The sequence below is a fragment of the Perognathus longimembris genome, chromosome 23 (assembly GCF_023159225.1).
Source record: "Perognathus longimembris pacificus isolate PPM17 chromosome 23, ASM2315922v1, whole genome shotgun sequence".
Taxonomy (NCBI): Eukaryota; Metazoa; Chordata; class Mammalia; order Rodentia; family Heteromyidae; genus Perognathus; species Perognathus longimembris.
This window is the reverse complement of record NC_063183.1, coordinates 14,970,499-14,987,276: the sequence shown is the minus strand read 5'-3', so window position 1 is coordinate 14,987,276 and position 16,778 is coordinate 14,970,499. Positions and strand designations below refer to the sequence as shown.

The window sequence follows — 16,778 nt, the reverse complement described above, 5'->3', positions numbered from 1 at the left end:
CCTGGTGCCAGTCCTGGGGCTTGAACTCAGGGCCTGAGCACTGTCCCTAATCTTTTGCTCAAGGCTAGTGCTTTACCACTTGAACCCACAGTGCCACTTCTGGCTTTTTCTGAGTAGTTTATTAGAGATAAGATTCTCCCTGGGCTGGGGATATGGCCTAGTGGCAAGAGCACTTGCATCGTATACATGAAGCCCTCGGTTCGATTCCCCAGCACCACATATACAGAAAATGGCCAGAAGTGGTGCTGTGGCTCAAGTGGCAGAGTGCTAGCCTTGAGCGGGAAGAAGCCAGGGACAGTGCTCAGGCCCTGAGTCCAAGGCCCAGGACTGGCAAAAAAAAAAAAAAAAAAAAAAAAGAGTCTCCCCAACTTTCCTGCTTGGGCTGGTTTTTAACCATAATCCTTAAATCTCAGCTTCCTGAGTAGCTAGGATTGCAGGTTTCTACTTTACTTTTAAGGTTGCATGGCCATCCAGGTGAATGGTCATTCACTGGTCTGATTTTAAAACATCGAAAGAGTGACTGGCATTTGCAGAATTGCTGGAACCCAAGCTGCTATATCTAAGAAGAGCCTTCTGTGCCTTTCCTAGGGAAGTGTTTGACTTCCCAAAGGCTTTGAGCTGAGCTGTAGGCGGCAACAGAGCAGGTGAGTCATCCCAGCCCACACCCGTTCTCTGCTGAAGGGCCCCAGCATCTGTCTGTGTTCAGTGATATGGGAAATGGGTATTGTGAGCCAACTCAGGTCCCAGGGAAGGAGAGATACTGTCATGGCCACAGTCTCTCTCATTACTGGTGATGAAAGCAAGAGGAATAATGGCCTTTGCTACTCCAACAAACATATCAGGGATAGCTTCAGAAAAGCAACAGCCCATGATCAAGGTCAGCTCACCATCTTGTTGAAATTCATCTGGAGACAAAGACATGTGGATCCTGAGGTCCCCAAATTTGAAGCTCTTAAGAAAAAATAAAAGACAGAGGAACTCTTCTGGATGATCCACTCAAACAAGACATTTATCTTACAGCTGAATCTTGTTTTAAACAAAGTCAGCACATTATGTTGAGGAAGAATCTTCACTTTACAGTTAAATTAGGAGTCTTCCCTTTTTAGTTAACTTAAGAAAAATTATCTTCTTTATAAGTTAAAATTTACTTTACGTCAGGAAAAATCATATACAGGGGATGGTACTCTATACTTCTCTAGATGATTGCATGCAAAGAAAAATCAGAGATATTATAAAGGTATTCTTTGAACATTTATGCTTTACACTTTCATTTTTTAAAGATCTGATATTACATATATGAAAAAGAATAAGTCATTTTTCAGGGAAATGGTGAACATAGTAAGGTTTTTTTTTTGTTGTTGTTGTTTTTGTTTTGGCCAGTCCTGGGACTTGGACTCAGGGCCTGAGCACTGTCCCTGGCTTCTTTTTTGCTCAAGGCTAGCACTCTGCCACTTGAGCCACAGCACCACTTCTGGCCATTTTCTGTATATGTGGTGCTGGGGAATTGAACCCAGGGCCTCATGTATACGAGGCAAGCACTCTTGCCACTAGGCCATATCCCTAGCCCACATAGTAAGATTTATGTTAAGTGAAATAAGTCAGGGTCAGAGAAAAAAAAATCTTCACTTTGCAAATTCTTTTCACCAAAAAACAACCCTGGTGTATTCCTTCCCTGGTGGCTTACAGTATAAAAGATTCTCTGTTAGGAATTAGAGATCCTAATACTAACAGTAAAATCCCTACCCCCACCACCACCACCACCACAAGAGTAAGTTACATGCCCAAATTACTAGAACACAAGGAAGAATGTAAAAATTCTTCAAAGTCCTACAAAAGTGAATGGGGGTGGGGCTGGGAATATGGCCTAGGGGCAAGAGTGCTTGCCTCGTACACATGAAGCCCTAGGTTTGATTCCTCAGCACCACTTATATAGAAAAAGCCATATATAGAAAAGTGGCGCTGTGGCTCAAGTTGGCAGAGTGCTAGCCTTGAGCAAAAAGAAGCCTGAGACACAGTGCTCAGGCCCTGAGTCCAAAGACTGGCAAAAAAAAAAAAAAAAAAAAAGTGAATCGGGGATTCTGGGAACAGAAGAGATTGAGAGACTTGGAGCAGCGGACAGGATTTGATCTGGGCTTTGGAAAATGGATTGCATGTTGCCATTAGAACTAGGTAAGATAGCTTCTAGATGGACCAGCCAACACCAAAGGACTATATGAGGTTACACAGCTACAAAGGAAATCAAATCCGTGAGTAAATGCACACGAGTGGAAACAGCACATTTGACATGCTCAAGCCTCAGAGACACCAGCAATGGCATGAGAAAAGAGCACAACTACAAATCAAACCCAACTACTACAACAGTAGGATTTAATCTGAAAGAACGCTAACTCTAACCTTAACATCTGTGATCTTCAACCAAGCTTAATCCTCTCATCCCTACTTTCTACCTAATGAATAGCAATGAAATGGAATGACATAAAGCCTCTGCCACTGTGTCAGGTACATAGTACACGAGCATTATATATTTTGTTCCTTTTCCACAATGAGGGCCTGGGGATTAGGAACAAATGGCCCTCTTTTCTTTAGGAAATAAAAAGGATTCTGAAGAGAAGAGACAGGGTGTGAGAAAAGAGAGGAAAGAGTGCTTCTAAATTGAGCTTTCTATTCCACAGAAGGCCATTTCAGAGATACAGGTAAAACTCTCCCCACCAAATTGGTTGTTGGCTCATCGTTGAAGTACGCTGTGTCCCAACAGCAGCACCAGCAATGCAATTAGCAGAACTGAACCCATGTGGATTGTGATCAGTGAGTAGGAGTTGAGAAGAGAGGCAGCACCCTGGGCCACTGCCCAGATTGTGGGGGTATCAGGAATCAGGGGGTGGGTAAAGATGGCTTCAGGCAGAATTCTTCTTAATTACAAAAGCTCTCCTCCACAATGAAAACCAGGCATAAACCCAATTTCCACCCCCCCCCCCAGACTTCCAAACCTGCTCTTTTACCTGAAAAACATGGCTTGCAGCAAACCAGTGGGGGACAGCAAGGGGGACTAATTTTACAGTAAGCCTCCAGGCCCTGAAGCTGACCCTCTACTGTGTATGGAGAATAAGCACAGTGAAGACTCTTCAGTGACATCCATCACCTAACCTTATCCATTTGGTACCTGTTCACTCATTTTCCCCATTTTAGTTCATAAACATCCAAAGATACTACAAAAGCTGATGTCAACTTAGTTGTTCAGACATCCACCCCTCAAGTTAATTCATTAGTCAGTTCTTTGTCAAATGGAGAAAATGTGTTTATGGGAAGATGTAATGAGACAATGGACAGGCTTGGCATACATACTTGAGAAGTGTCAACTACCATTTAAATATGTGTGAGCTTTATATTAGAAGCAGGATGGCATATAGTATCTTTTCATTAATTCCTGCAGGTATATTCTCCATCCTTTCCCACCCTGTGCTGTACCCTAACACTGTGCTGTTTGAACCCCAAGACTCCTTTGGCTCTTTCATTTGGTCCATGAGGAGCCATACAGACCAGAAGTTAAGGACAAAGTAGTGACAGAATTCCCTTCCTGATCCCTTGAACCAGTCTCAGCTCTAATAAGATTACCCTCTACACAGCCTTAGTATTACTTGCCCCAAAATACTTTTCCATACATAGTTGGTCTCCTATACTCCAAATTACCCACTTTAAATGTGTCATTTCTTTCCATTGTGCTCTAGATTAAAGGTGCAGAGTGCTTGCCTCCTACACATGAAGCTCTCGGTTCGATTCCCCAACACCACATATATGGAAAACGGCCAGAAGGGGCGCTGTGGCTCAGGTGGCAGAGTGCTAGCCTTGAGCGGGAAGAAGCCAGGGATGGTGCTTAGGGGCTGAGTCAAAGGCCCAGGACTGGCCACCAAAAAAAAAAAAAAGGTGCAGAGGAAGAACAGGTCTGGGAATGAATCTGAGTTCCATGTCTGCCACTAGGTCAACTCTAACTCTGGGCCAGAGTTTCCTTTTTTAGGCCTCAGCTTCCAAAACTGTAAAATTAGTTGGATAACATTGATCTTTGATGCTACAACTCCCTGCCTTTCTGAGTATTCTGTGAATACTAACCTAAGAAAGGGATGTGTGGTGGGCTGGGAATATGGCCTAGTGGCAAGAGTGCTTGCCTCTTATACATGAGGCCCTGAGTTCAATTCCCCAGCACCACATATACAGAAAATGGCCAGAAGTGGCACTGTGGCTCAAGTGGTAGAGTGCTAGCCTTGAGCAAAAAGAAGCCAGGGACATTGCTCAGGCCCTGAGTCCAAGGCCCAGGACTGGCGCAAATAAATAAATAAAAAGGGATGTGTGTAAGGAAATAGAGCTCCCTAAGACAGGGGAAGGCCTGGAAGGTTAGCCAGTTGAACAGCAACTCCCACCCAAATCAGTTTACTCTTACCCACCTCCTTCTGATGACTTTCCTTTTCTTCTCAGGCTGTTGCATTAACAGATGGCCTAGATGACCCCACTCCAAAGCAACAGTCAAAAAAAAAAAAAAACCACAAAATAACAAAAACCAGGAAATTAGAAGCAAATTCTGATTTCATTTCAGTAACCAATTAATCAACTGCACAGAGGTCATTTCCTAAGTTCTAACATATTCAAGAACTCAGGCAAGGAAGCAACTAACTATACAGTCTCTTCACAGACTATACAAGGAAAACTGCTCCCCTCTGCACTGGGTTCCCCTCTGCACTGGGAAATGCTGAGAAGCACCCCCTGCCCCACGCTTGGAAGCCAGACAAGAGTGTCCTGCATCCTGCCAGAAGGCAGAAAGTGCTCTGGAATTGAGATCCTCATCACTGGACATGTTTCAAATAGCTGCTAACATTTTCAGGTTTTAGCTTTTTGAGACTTTGGGATTTGATTGGGGGAAGGGATTGTTTTGTTTTCTTTGTTTTTCTTGTGTCTTTTTGACAGGGGTCCTGGGAATAGCGCTCAGGAACTCATCTGCTAAGCAAGAGCTCTACCACTGAACTACATGCATCCCAAGCCCAAGGCTGATGACTTCCCGATGAGAATGCTACAGAAGCTCAAAAGTCCTTTCCAACTTGTGAACTTAGTGATCTGTGGAACCCCTCCGGGGGAGGGGGGGCGTGGACGGGGGCTTGTTTCCAGTGACAGAATGGCCGGGGGGGGGGGGGGAACGGTGGGGATCTCAATCTTGTCAGGTGGTTTCTCGGAACTCTCGTTTCCTGTTTTACCTGGGGCTGGCCTCAGGTGAAAATTTCACTCTAATAACTGCAAAGAGGGCTCTGATGTTCATTCCACAGCAGCATGCCACTCTCCACAAATTCGAGTTCTCCGCGGGTCCTAAAGCGAAGCTTTCGAGATTCTGGTTTCGTAATTTCCACGTCGTCGGTCTCGCAAAGCTTGGCCGACTCAGCAACTCCAGAGCTGAGGGCACAGCCTAGTCCCGGGGTGCCTCGGGGTGGCCTCCAGCCTCCCCGGCGCCCTCGGGCGCGTCAGCGAGGGTCTGAGAGGACCGAGGTTCGTGGGCTCGGTCAGCAGCGAGCGCTCAAGGCGCCCCATTCAAACCCAGCCCGGGAACAAGCTCTCAAACTGCCTGTGTCGGCCCGCTCAGCACCCAGTCACCGCCCGCGGCAGGATCCATCGGACTCCACGACTAAGCAGTAGCCCAGACTGGAAAGCGACGCGCGCGCGCGTCTGCGTCTGCGTCTGCGTCTGCGTCTGCGTCTGCGCCTGCGCCTGCGCCTGCGCGGTTCGTGACGCAGGCAAAAGCGCACCGCCTTCGGGGGCGGGGCTAGCCGGAGCGGGACCACGCGGGGCTGCAGTGCGCGTGCGCAGGGCTCCAGTGGCTTCAGGCCGGCCTGGGTTACACGCTCTTTTCACACCGGGTTCTGTCACCCGCCGGCTCCTGATTCTAGAACTTCAGACCTGGGCAGTCCCAAGGTCTATCCTGGACCTGTAGGGTCACGCGTGACTTCTCTCCAGGGAGAGCTAGTCTCACCAAAGGAACCTGGCTTGCAGAAGAAAATCACATTCAGCCGAGGACTTGATTTCTCCCTCCCAGGACTATTGTCTAGAACTGCCCTAGTGCGGCCTCAGTTTCCCCTGGAAGGAGAATCAAGTGCCCTGGGGTAAGGCTTAGATCCCTCCAGCCATGACAGGAACACTGGCACCAATTTGGCTGTGGTGAGAACGCGGGCCGAGGTCGCCAAATGAGCAGTTTGGGGAGAATGATGGCAGGGATGACATTGATCAAGATTCACTCCACTTGTAAATTGACATGTTGAAGCCCCTTTGTACAACTACTTAAAGGTTTTTTGCCTCCAAACATTTATCTATTGTATGTAAAAGAGTCTATAGATTAAGATGACTTGGACGCCATTGTTCACTTCTTGCCCATTCAAACTAGACCACTTGCTATTACATAAATACTCATTTTAGTTTGTCCTGTCATAGCCATTTTCTCCAGCTGAAACCCCGCTTATTCCTTCCTGTATCCATATTATCTTTGGACACAAAGAAACAAAATATGATCCTTTCTTAGCTAGACACTGGTGGCTCATGCCTGTACTTATTCCTAGCTACTCAAGAGTCTAAGATCTGGGGATTGTAGTCTGAAGCCAGCTTGGGCAAAAAAGTCCATGAGATTCTTATTTTCAATCAACCATCTCCAAGAAGCCAGAAGTGGAGCTGTGGCTCAAGTGGTAGAGTGCTGGCCTTGAGTATGAAAAATTCTTATTCACATCCTGAGAGGTTAGTTTAAAAGCAACTTATATTAAATAGAAAAGGGCCCAATGCATATTAAGTAAGTGATCTAACCATTTAATACTGTCGCAAGCTAATTCAATAGTTTTACAAGTTTTAATTAGCATTGGTAGGTTGAATCCCTATGACAGTCTTCTATAAAACTGACATGAGATGTCAAGAGGCCATTTTGTGCACTGCCACTGTTATGCTATCATGTTTCTGGACCATAATGTTCCCATCATCTGGTTCTAGACATACCACAGGAGTATCAGTGGGGTCAGAGGTTAGCTTAGCTGCTTGTTGGGCAAGAACAGATATCACTCCAGCATGTTCATCTGACAGAGTACCTCAGCAGCCAAGATTAAGTCCTTGTGACTGTGCACAAGATTCCAACAAAGGATGGATTCTTCATTGTGTCCTCCAGGTGCTGTTCCAAGATGGACTCCACGGCCCACCTCCTTTTTTTTTTTTTTAAAGAATGAAACACAGGACACAGCTAGAAGATCCACAGGAATGCACAGAATGCATCTCTTTCCCTAGCCGGTGCCTTCCCAACCACTGTAGACAGGAAGATGGAGGGCCTCGTTGTATATGCAGGACAGTGTCTTTGCAGGCCCTGTCACTTATCTTTACCAACTCCACAAGGACCGAATGTACCAAAGTATGGAAGGGATCGAGAGAAAGGAGAGAAATTTGGATCTCCATAGGGTTGGTGGGGAGCCCTGAAGGAACTCACAGACAGAGTACATACTGGCATGAGATTCTTCTACCTCCTATGGGGCTACATCGACTGATTCCCAGTTCTTAGGAGTAAGGCAGAGTCAGGTAGGACAAAGAACTAGTGCCTCCCATCCAGACCCAGGGGCAGGCAGCAGGCTCCTGGGTGCCAGTTTCTGGTCAACCCCTGTGCAGCTGCCAGCTGCACATCTTCTGTGCTTTTTACCAGCCTGGACATCACAAGACCCCATCTCAAAACATACAAATAAAAAAGAAAATCTTTTCAGGCACCGGTGGCTCACACCTGAAATCTTAGCTACTCAGGAGGCTCAGCCAGCCCAGGAAGGAAAGGCTATAAGACTTTTATCTTCAATTAACCACCAGAAAAAGCTGGAAGTGCACTGTAGCACATGGTAGAGTGCTAGCTTTGAGCAAAAAGGAGCTCAGGGACAGCGCCGAGGCCCAGAGTTTAAGCCCCATGACCAGCAAAAAGGAAAAAGCAAAGAAAATCTTTTGCCAGATCATGTATCCCAATGTTCAGTTTGGCAAATGTCACTTTATTCTATGTACTTCCCTTACCAGTCTCTGTCCTGTGCCTTATAGCTCTTACTAGATGGCTACTTAACCCAAGACAGAAACTATGCCTTAACAAATGTACAAAACTTCCAAATCTTTTTAAGTTATGTTGGGAAAATTCCAGAAACTTGCTAAAAATAGAAATATACTTTTGCACTCCTCATAAATAGAAGATTGCTTTTGTGTGTTTGTGTGTGTGTGTGAGAGAGAGAGAGAGGGAGAGAGATACTGTGCATCACAGATTAGCAGAAATCTGTGTGGTAGAATTTGGTGGGTGGCACACTTAAAATCCTAGCACTTGGGAGGCTGATGCAGAAGGATCAAGTTCAAGGATAGCCTGGGCTACATAGACCCATCTCAAAAACAAAACAAAACAGTAGAAGAATATTTGGATGGGTAGAGATTTAGCCATTTGGTCATGTATTATCACATATTAGATGAGTGAACTCAGAACTCTCTGGATGTGCTGGGGTTTTTTTTGGATTTGGATTTAGAAGTAATAAATATACCTGTTTTTCCCCATCTATTTTATAAGGTCATGGAGAACATCAAAAGTGAAGTGGAGCTAAGATTTCTCTTGTTTAGAAAACAGATCTCAATATATTAAAAAATACATAAAAATTACTTTTCAATACTTTAAATTTTGTTATGTAGCAAGATTCAAAGTTTTGGCTAACCATTAAAAAACATGAAGCAATTTTGAACTTTGCCAGTTTGTGGAGAAGAGAAAAAGATGTGGGATCAGAAAGGCACAATGTCACCTAATATAACCCAAAGTAAGTAACCTAGCATGACCCACAGGGAGAGCCAGGTGTTGGGTAGAACTTTGGACCTCCCACTTATATATGCCATCGTCCCAATCACTCTGACCATCAGTCTCAATGGTAAAACATGAATAAGCATGTTGCATGTACCAAATCATTTAATCCCCACTATAACCACACCCCCAGGAGGGAGGGACAATCATTATCTGTATTTTCTGAGTAAAGAAAGTGAAAGGAGAGTTCAGTCATTTGCCTAAGGCTAAGTATGTGGGGAAAACCAGGATCAATCCTGATTAATCTGATTCCAGTCTGTGTGCTTAACTGTGTTATCAGCCCACCTCCCTGTGGGGTTACTGTGAGGATTAAAAGCAATAACGCACATAAAGCTTCAGTTGTTATGATTAGTACATTACCCTTAAGTGTGAGTGGGGTCATACTTCCAGGCCTGAAGCTCAGGTAGTTTAGGTACTCTGGAAGCTGGTTCCCTTCCCTAGAGACAGTGTGGGAAACACTTAATAGGTTCTATTGTAGGTACAGGAAATGTTTCTTTGTACTTTCTCCTTAGGATAAGAGGAAGGCAGAACCCATTGACTATTCCTTTTCTACAGACAGCTTTATGTCACTGTTCTTGGTTTTGGTTTTTTTCTAATACTTCCTTTGTATTGCCATTATGGTCTCCCCTAAAGAAAAATTAAGATTTCCTTGGGTTGGGAAATGCTTGATCCCAATGCCACAGAATACCGAACTCATATTGCAAGTACCCATGATTTTGTTTTGTTTTGTTTTGTTTTTGCCAGTCCTGGGGCTTGGACTCAGAGCCTGAACACTGTCCCTGGCTTCTTTTTGCTCAAAGCTAGTACTCTACCACTGGAGCCACAGCACCACTTCTGGCTTTTTCTGTTTCTTTGGCACTGAGGAATCAAACCCAGGGCTTCATGCATGTTAGGCAAGCACTCTACCGCTAAGCCACATTTCCAGCCCTACACATGAATTTTCTAAGGCCTTTCACCTATAAATCCACGGTGTGGCAGGTTGGTTTCCTGTGACTGCCTCTGCCCTAATCTCCCTGGGCCTCCCAGGTTTACCTCACCCACACATCTACCCACACATACTCCTCCATAATCTATAATCCATTCACCTATTCACACAATTATTCCAGCCACTCTCCCACCTCAGACTCTCCCCACAACTCCACTGGGGACCATCTACATACAAGGCAGAATATACAGTCAAACCAGGCAGGGGCACACACCTATAATTCCCAACATGTGGGAGACTGAGACAGGAGGATCACAAGTTTGAGGCAAGATCCTGTCTCAAAGAAACAAAATAAGCAAGCAAAAACCCAGTTGCCTTCTTTACTGCTCCAGCAGATAGTTATGCATTCCAGCAGCACACAAGTGAAGAGCTCCTATATGTCACGCACTGTGTTAAAGGAAGGACAAAGTGTTAAAGAGAGATTGGAACTTTATTGAGACATTTTCCCCACTGAAATATGAATGGAAAAGAACACTGGAAAGGGTTGGCCACATTCCGGCACAGACATTCACACATACTCCTTTTGGGGAATCTCTGGATACTACATTTCCTCTACTTCCAGCTCTGCCCTCCACCACTGTCCCCAAGAAAAATAAAAATAAAAGAGAATCCTGGTTGAAATCTATCTCCACAGAGCTGGACAAAGGATAGCACAGGTTCTAACCTGTACTGTTCAACAGAGAAAGGTAGGTGCAAAAGAAGAGGAACAGAATGGAGAGAGGGAAGGAACAAGAAAAGGAAAAGAGAGAAAAGAAAAAAATCAAAAGAGCACACTGATAAGGCAGCCCCTCAAAAATACAAATGTTGCATGAATTTATTAGCCCCATTCCACCAGCCTCCCCCAAAGCATAGGTGATATTGACAGCTATAACAAGGTCCATACAGTTCTACCTTTTTTTTTTAATTCCCCTGACTGCATTGAAAAAACAAAAGAAAAACAAATCTGATATGCCAAAAGCAGCCCATGAGCTTGAGGACCATGAAAGAGAAAGGCGCAGGGGCAGTCTCCCAAATGGAGAGGAGAGAGGGGGACTGTTTGCTTTAAAGGAAGAAAACTCCAGGACAGATTGCAGTTCATCAGTCCAAGCCACCAGGCTCCATGGATGCCCCCTTGCAGAAACTGCTTTTCTTTTCCCACTAACTTGCTTCTTGGAGACAGTGTCTCTGTGTGCAAGCATCTTTGGGGCCTCTGGCTCTCTTGTGTGGAGGCTCTCCACAAAGAAGTCCAAAGCAGCAGCCTCCTTCATAGGAGGTTCTGGACCACTAAGAATTCAGAGAAATACAAACTCCTAAATTGCGTTCTCTGTGTGGACCACATTGGTACTAGATCTGCTTATCTGCCCAGGATCCTCAGAGGAAGGAACTCTGGCTCACCCTTCCTCTGGTCCAGGTGAGTTTCTGGTGCTGGTAGACACTCATGTGTCATGGTCAAGACATCTATGGCAGCTTGCTCCCAAGAAGAGCTGTTGGCTGTGTTTGAAAGGCTGCTTGAGGCAACTCTGGGCCACCCCTGCACACTCATGATTTCACTGGGCATGCTCCATCAAAAGGCTGCCCAGACCCCAGGCCTTCCCCTCCAAGGTGGTCCTATGTGTGGGCCTCACAGGACTCTCACAAGGAATTCTTTTTCTGTGCCCTTGGGTTTGTCATTTCCTCAATCTCTCTCTTTGATGATGTACACACAAATTTACACTCACTGGTGTTTGGCTGACCTGTGGTACATTCACCTGCCTCACGTGCAAGTAGAAATTGAACCTTAGGCCTTGGTTGCCAAAGGGGTATGTGCCAAATGGCTGGTGCTGGTTCTGATCCTAGGAAAATTCTCTGAGTTTTAAGTGTTGATGCATCAGGGAATGGAGAAGAAAGGAAAAGCCATAGTAATGGTAACCGGAAGGGGCAACTCCTCTGCCATGTGTTTCCACAGAGAAGCTGTAGAAACGGCCTCCTCCCAAACTTGGGAGAGGCTGGCTGCCCAGAGAAGTCCCCAAGACCAAGGAGCAAGGCCTCCATTGTCCTCTCTGAAACCCAATGCCTTTAGGATCTGAGTTTTCCAAGACATGCAATAGACAAAGACACACTGCAAACCAATTAACCCCCTGAGCCCTTTGAGTACTTTATTTCAATCATTTCCAAGAAGGGAATGGCCTGAAGACACCATCCACTCACCCTCCTCTTAGAGCCAATGGAGTGTCTGAGCTCCTCTGGTGAAATATCAAAGAAATACCATGTCAGGAGGCAGACCTTCACCCTGACCTGGGAGCTCTTGTTCTCTCTGAGTGTTCTGGTATGCTAGGCACTGCCACCCTCCTTGGGGAAACAGGGAAGAGGTTCCTGGGACAGGCTCAAAACCCAAGTAGATTCAGACTCAAGAGATTGTCCACTCAAGCTTGAGAGGGAACTGAGAAGGGATGGGGAACAGACAAAAGACTGTGTGGAAGGAGTTGACACAGACCTGAGAACTCCATGTCACTGTGGCTTCGTTATCTACCCAGCTTACAGGGGGGAAAGGAATTCCAGCTGCATATAGCTTATTTGACCCTCATTGATTTAGTAGGCACTAGAATTTAGCTGTTCTCTGTCCCTTCCAGACAGGACCCAGGAAAAGCAAGGGTTGCTCCTTGCTCTTCCTCACCCATGCTTCCTCACTGAAACAACAAGACAAGCATGCTATAATTCACAGTTTCCACTTTCCCCCTCCTAGATCCATGCACCTGCCCCCACCACCAGTCTCATTCAACTCCCAAATCTCCAATGTGTACTGATTCTCGCCAGTGTGGCTCAAAGGGTTAATAAACCAGGACTTCTCAGATATTTAGGACGCAAGCTCATTCTCCAACAGGGACCCCAGAACAGCTACACACAACCCTAGTGCTTCTTGTAGCGATTCTTTGGGGTCTCACCACACCCTGTTTTGTCACAGTTGGAAGCACCTGGATTCTTCCCAAGCCCAAGGCTACCCAGGAGGCTGGGGAGCTCCTGAGTTATGGCCCGCTCGATCTTCTCCAGAAAACACCCTCCCATGTAAGAGCACTGTTGAGAGAGGAGTTTGAAGTTGGAAATGGGGTTGATGCCAAAGAAGTCCTTATAGGCCTCACGGTTGGGAAGGTCAAACTTGCTGACATTGGTCTTTGCCAGAATGGTCTTGAAGATGTAGAATTTATCAGGATCCTCCACAATGTCCTTAAAGACCAGTTCTCCATCACTGAAGAAGGTCATTTTGTCCCTGTAAGTCTGCAGATAGCGGTCAACCAAAAGGGCATGAATACGAACCCTGATGGCGTGCTGGCGGATGAAGGCAATCTTATTCTCCAACCTGTTCTCAATCACTTGGTTCAGATCTTCCAGAAGGGAGATCTCTTCTTTGAGGAACAGTTCCCTGTGGGTGTCGGGCTTATAGTCTTGGGGCCAGAAGGAGCTGACGTAAACCCTAGGGGGCTCTGTGACATTGATGAGGGGTGCCAAGCTCCAGAAGAGGGCCCCATACACACGCATGAGCATCTGTGTAGCCAGGTTGTCCGCCTTGTTCAGGATGATCCTTATCTGGGACTCGCGTCCCTTCAGCTGGCGGAAGAGCATCTCCAACTCCAGACCTACATCCAGCTTGGTGGGGTCAAAAACGACAAAGATGAGGTCGGCCCTGTCGATGAACCACTGGCACACATCGTTGAAGGGATAGCCTTGGGGAGACAGGAATGAGAAGTCAGGCTATGTGTGGCTCATGCAAAACCCTTTGCCCCTCCCTCCAGAACCAATCCATTCATGTGTTGAAAGAAGTCACAGCACTGGGGATTTTTTGGGTTTCTGAAAAACTATTAAGAAATGAATTGTGTATCTCCTGCCCTTTGTCAACCTTCAACCAAGAACAGCTTGAACCTTGCTTTAATCTACAGTGGAATACAAGTCTCCAGGGAAGTGAAGTAGAGATTTTCCAAATGTCTTAAAAGATCTAGGGCAATGGCAAAGATATTGAAAAACAAAAAAAGAATTCACAGAAGCAGAAGAATGAGAGAAGATGCATGGTTTAGGGGAAAGAAACACAGATACAATATCAAGACTTGGGCAGGAATTTGGCTTTGCCATTGGCCAGCTGGAGAGTAGGTGCTCCTGAGCTCTAGCTCTTTGGCTAGAAAATGAGAAGATGAGCAATAAGAAAAGAGGACTGCTGTTATAAAGGAGAAAAGCACCTAAATAATGCTACCAGTCACAAAGTGGTGCCCACTGTATTTTAGTGCTTTTTCCTTCTTTCTTCAATTTTCTTGTTTACTAAATGAGGAGATATCTTGAACACACTGAATTTTTTCTTCTACAATGACCAACCAATAATGTATCAAAGTATCTGACACATAATCAATATTAGGGCAGTAGTGTTGACTTACTGTTGTAATTATGAGCAATAATACTATTACTGATAAAACAGGATCTAGTTATAACCATAAGAGTCATAACCACAAATGGAGACCTGCCATTGGGTCACTTTTTCCTATGACTGCCTTGTTTAGGACACATCAGTGCAGATGCCCTTGTGTCACAACAACATTTAGTGGTCTATGCTTAGTCTCACGCCTGCCAGGCTCAAAGTGGCCATTCCTCTGCCACCCGAAAGCAAGCAGGGATCTAGAGGGCCCAATAAAGGTTTGGGCTGAAGCAGGCCTGACAAAGCAGAAAGTGGTAATAAGAACAGTTAGTTAGGTTCCACCTACAGCAAGTCCAGAAGCCTTAGATCCAGTTCAGCCAGAAACCAAATATACCTAACTGGGATCGAATCACTACCCAGGACAGGCTAGGTCTCCCAAAGGCAAGTGGGCCCCAACTTGGACCTCTAGAAGCAGAGAAGACTAGTGCTTCCTTTGAGAAAACACAAGCAGTCTCCAAACCCAGTCAGTTCTTGAGGAAGTAGGAAGAGGACAAGACCCCTCCAAAGTCCAAGGAGGTCACAGTGACAGAGAAGGGGTGGAAGTAGAGTGCAACTCCTGGTCTTGGGCAACACTGGTCATACTTCCTTCCCTGGCCCGCCCACCCACCCTCTTTAGCCTCCCTTCTGCCCATGATGGATGGTAGTTTCAGGGGGAGGGGTGTTTTTTGTCAGTTGTGAGGCTTGAACTTGGGCCCTGGGCGCTGTCCCTGAGCTCTTTTGTTCAAGGCTAGCACTCTACCACTTTGAGCCACAGCTCCATTTCTGGTTTTTGAGTGGTTAATTGGAGATAAGAATCTCAAGGGACCTTTCTACCTGGGATGGATTTGAACCATGATCCTCATATCTCAGCCTCCTAAGTAGCTAGGATTACAGGCATGAGCCACCAGCACCTGGCTGGATGGTAGTTTTCTACGACAGGATTCTGCTGTATAGAAATGGGTGCTAACTTACCTCTCTCTTGCTGCTTGCGGTTCTCAATGATGCCTGGTGTATCCACAAAAGTGACCCGCTCTAGAAGTTTGTGAGGAACTTCTATACCAATCAGCTTCTCCAGGAAATTCTGGCCAAATTTCTCCAGGGGTGAGAAGGACCGGGCGCTGTCAGCAGCCATGACAATGCCCTCAATGGTTTTGAGCTTGGGCCCATGCATGAGAACCGTGAACTCGGAGGTGGTGGGTTCAGCACCTGCATGGGTAGAACAGATGTGTGCAGACAGTGACCATGAGGATACTACTGAAAAGGATGAGGGAGGCGAGGAGTCTCGGAAGGGGTTTGCCACAGCATAGGATACGTGTGCTTGCTAGTGGTTCCCTTTTTCAGTTCAACTGTAGTAAAAGACACGAATATAAATCTACCATCTCAACTGTCTTGAAACATACAGTTCAGTGGCATTAAGTACATTTGCACTGTTGCAAAACAATTACTACCACCTATCTCTAGAACCTTTTTGTCTTCCCAAACTAAAACTTGGTACCCATTAAACACTAACTCCCCACAACTTCCTCAGCCCCCAGCAACCTCTACTCTCTATCTCTGTCCCTATGAATGAATGTTCCTACTGTAGGTAAATGTGACTCCTCATATGAGTGGAATGATACAGTACCTGTCCTTCGTGCCTGGCTTTATTTCACGTGTAATGTGTCAAATATGCCTGATGCATTCTGGCAGCATGCATCATTCCTTTCTAACACTAACATTCTGCTCTACAGACAGACCACATTTTGGTTATCTGTTCATCCACTCAGGGATATTTGAGTTGTTTCAACTTTGGGTTCCTGTTGAATAATGTGGGCATAGTATAGCTGCTGGTCTCTTGTATATGGTTTCCATGATTATACTGACGATCTACATAAATGTTGTAATTTTTCTTAGTGCTTTCACATATGCCATTCAGCTACCAATAGTCACTCAGACATTGCTCACCTGTATAGAGCTGGTAGCGAGTGTCTTCCAGCCCTAGGAGGTAGTTTATCATGGTGGATTTACCAACACTCCACGGTCCCAGGAACAACACCATTGGCTTGGAAGTAATCTCCCCATCTGTGGAAAACAGGAATTAGGAACAGAAGTGAAGTGGTGGGTTTCACTGAAGGAGGAGCACCATCTCCAGAGCACTCTGCCTCCCCAGCTATTGTCCAGTTGGGTTGTTGGGTTCTGCATTGGGCCGGGGGGGGGGGGGGTAGGGGAGGATAGAAGATCAGTGTACATAGTCTCACCTTTTTTGCTAAGTGCAATCACTGAGTTAAAACACCCCAGAAGTCATTGTTATGACCTTGCCTAGATCCTTGACATATCTGTCTGTACCAGGAAGAAAATCTAAGTGAATTAATACACTAGATGAACACTGCCCTGGGTGAGTTCTCCTGGCTAAACTTGGAGGATAATGGTTCATAAAAAGGGAAGACGGAGGGATGAGAATGTGGCTTAGAGGTAGAGTACTTGCCTAGCATGCATGAAGCCCTGGGTTTGATTCCTCGTACCACATGAACAGAAAAAGCCGGAAGTGGCACTGTGGCTCA

At 45.8% G+C, this 16,778-nt stretch overlaps 1 protein-coding gene, 1 long non-coding RNA gene and 1 pseudogene across 5 annotated transcripts in view; 1 reads left to right on the top strand and 2 right to left on the bottom strand.

Annotated features, from left to right (window-relative positions):
* Positions 1-434: 434 nt before the first annotated feature.
* Positions 435-5,154, top strand: LOC125340979. Of its 2 annotated transcripts, none has more exons than XR_007208850.1 (3): positions 435-644; positions 3,431-3,557; positions 4,671-5,154. It is a non-coding gene; the product is annotated as an uncharacterized LOC125340979 (long non-coding RNA). The 2 variants fall into 2 exon arrangements; XR_007208851.1 differs by lacking the exon at positions 4,671-5,154 and adding an exon at positions 3,922-4,109 and having other exon boundaries at positions 3,431-3,732.
* A 1,694-nt stretch (positions 5,155-6,848) lies between these two features.
* LOC125341087 lies at positions 6,849-9,927 on the bottom strand (annotated as a pseudogene).
* Positions 9,928-10,256: 329 nt separating this feature from the next.
* Srl (sarcalumenin) overlaps positions 10,257-16,778 on the bottom strand; it is a 49,283-nt gene continuing 42,761 nt past the window's right edge. For all 3 annotated transcript variants that reach the window (XM_048332280.1, XM_048332278.1, XM_048332279.1), the window contains 3 exons: positions 16,183-16,299; positions 15,211-15,444; positions 10,257-13,522 (listed from right to left, as the gene is read on the bottom strand). In XM_048332280.1, coding sequence (XP_048188237.1) covers positions 12,711-13,522; positions 15,211-15,444; positions 16,183-16,299 — 1,163 coding nt within the window. In that variant the 3' untranslated portion in view covers positions 10,257-12,710. The remainder of the gene's footprint in view (positions 13,523-15,210; positions 15,445-16,182; positions 16,300-16,778) is intronic.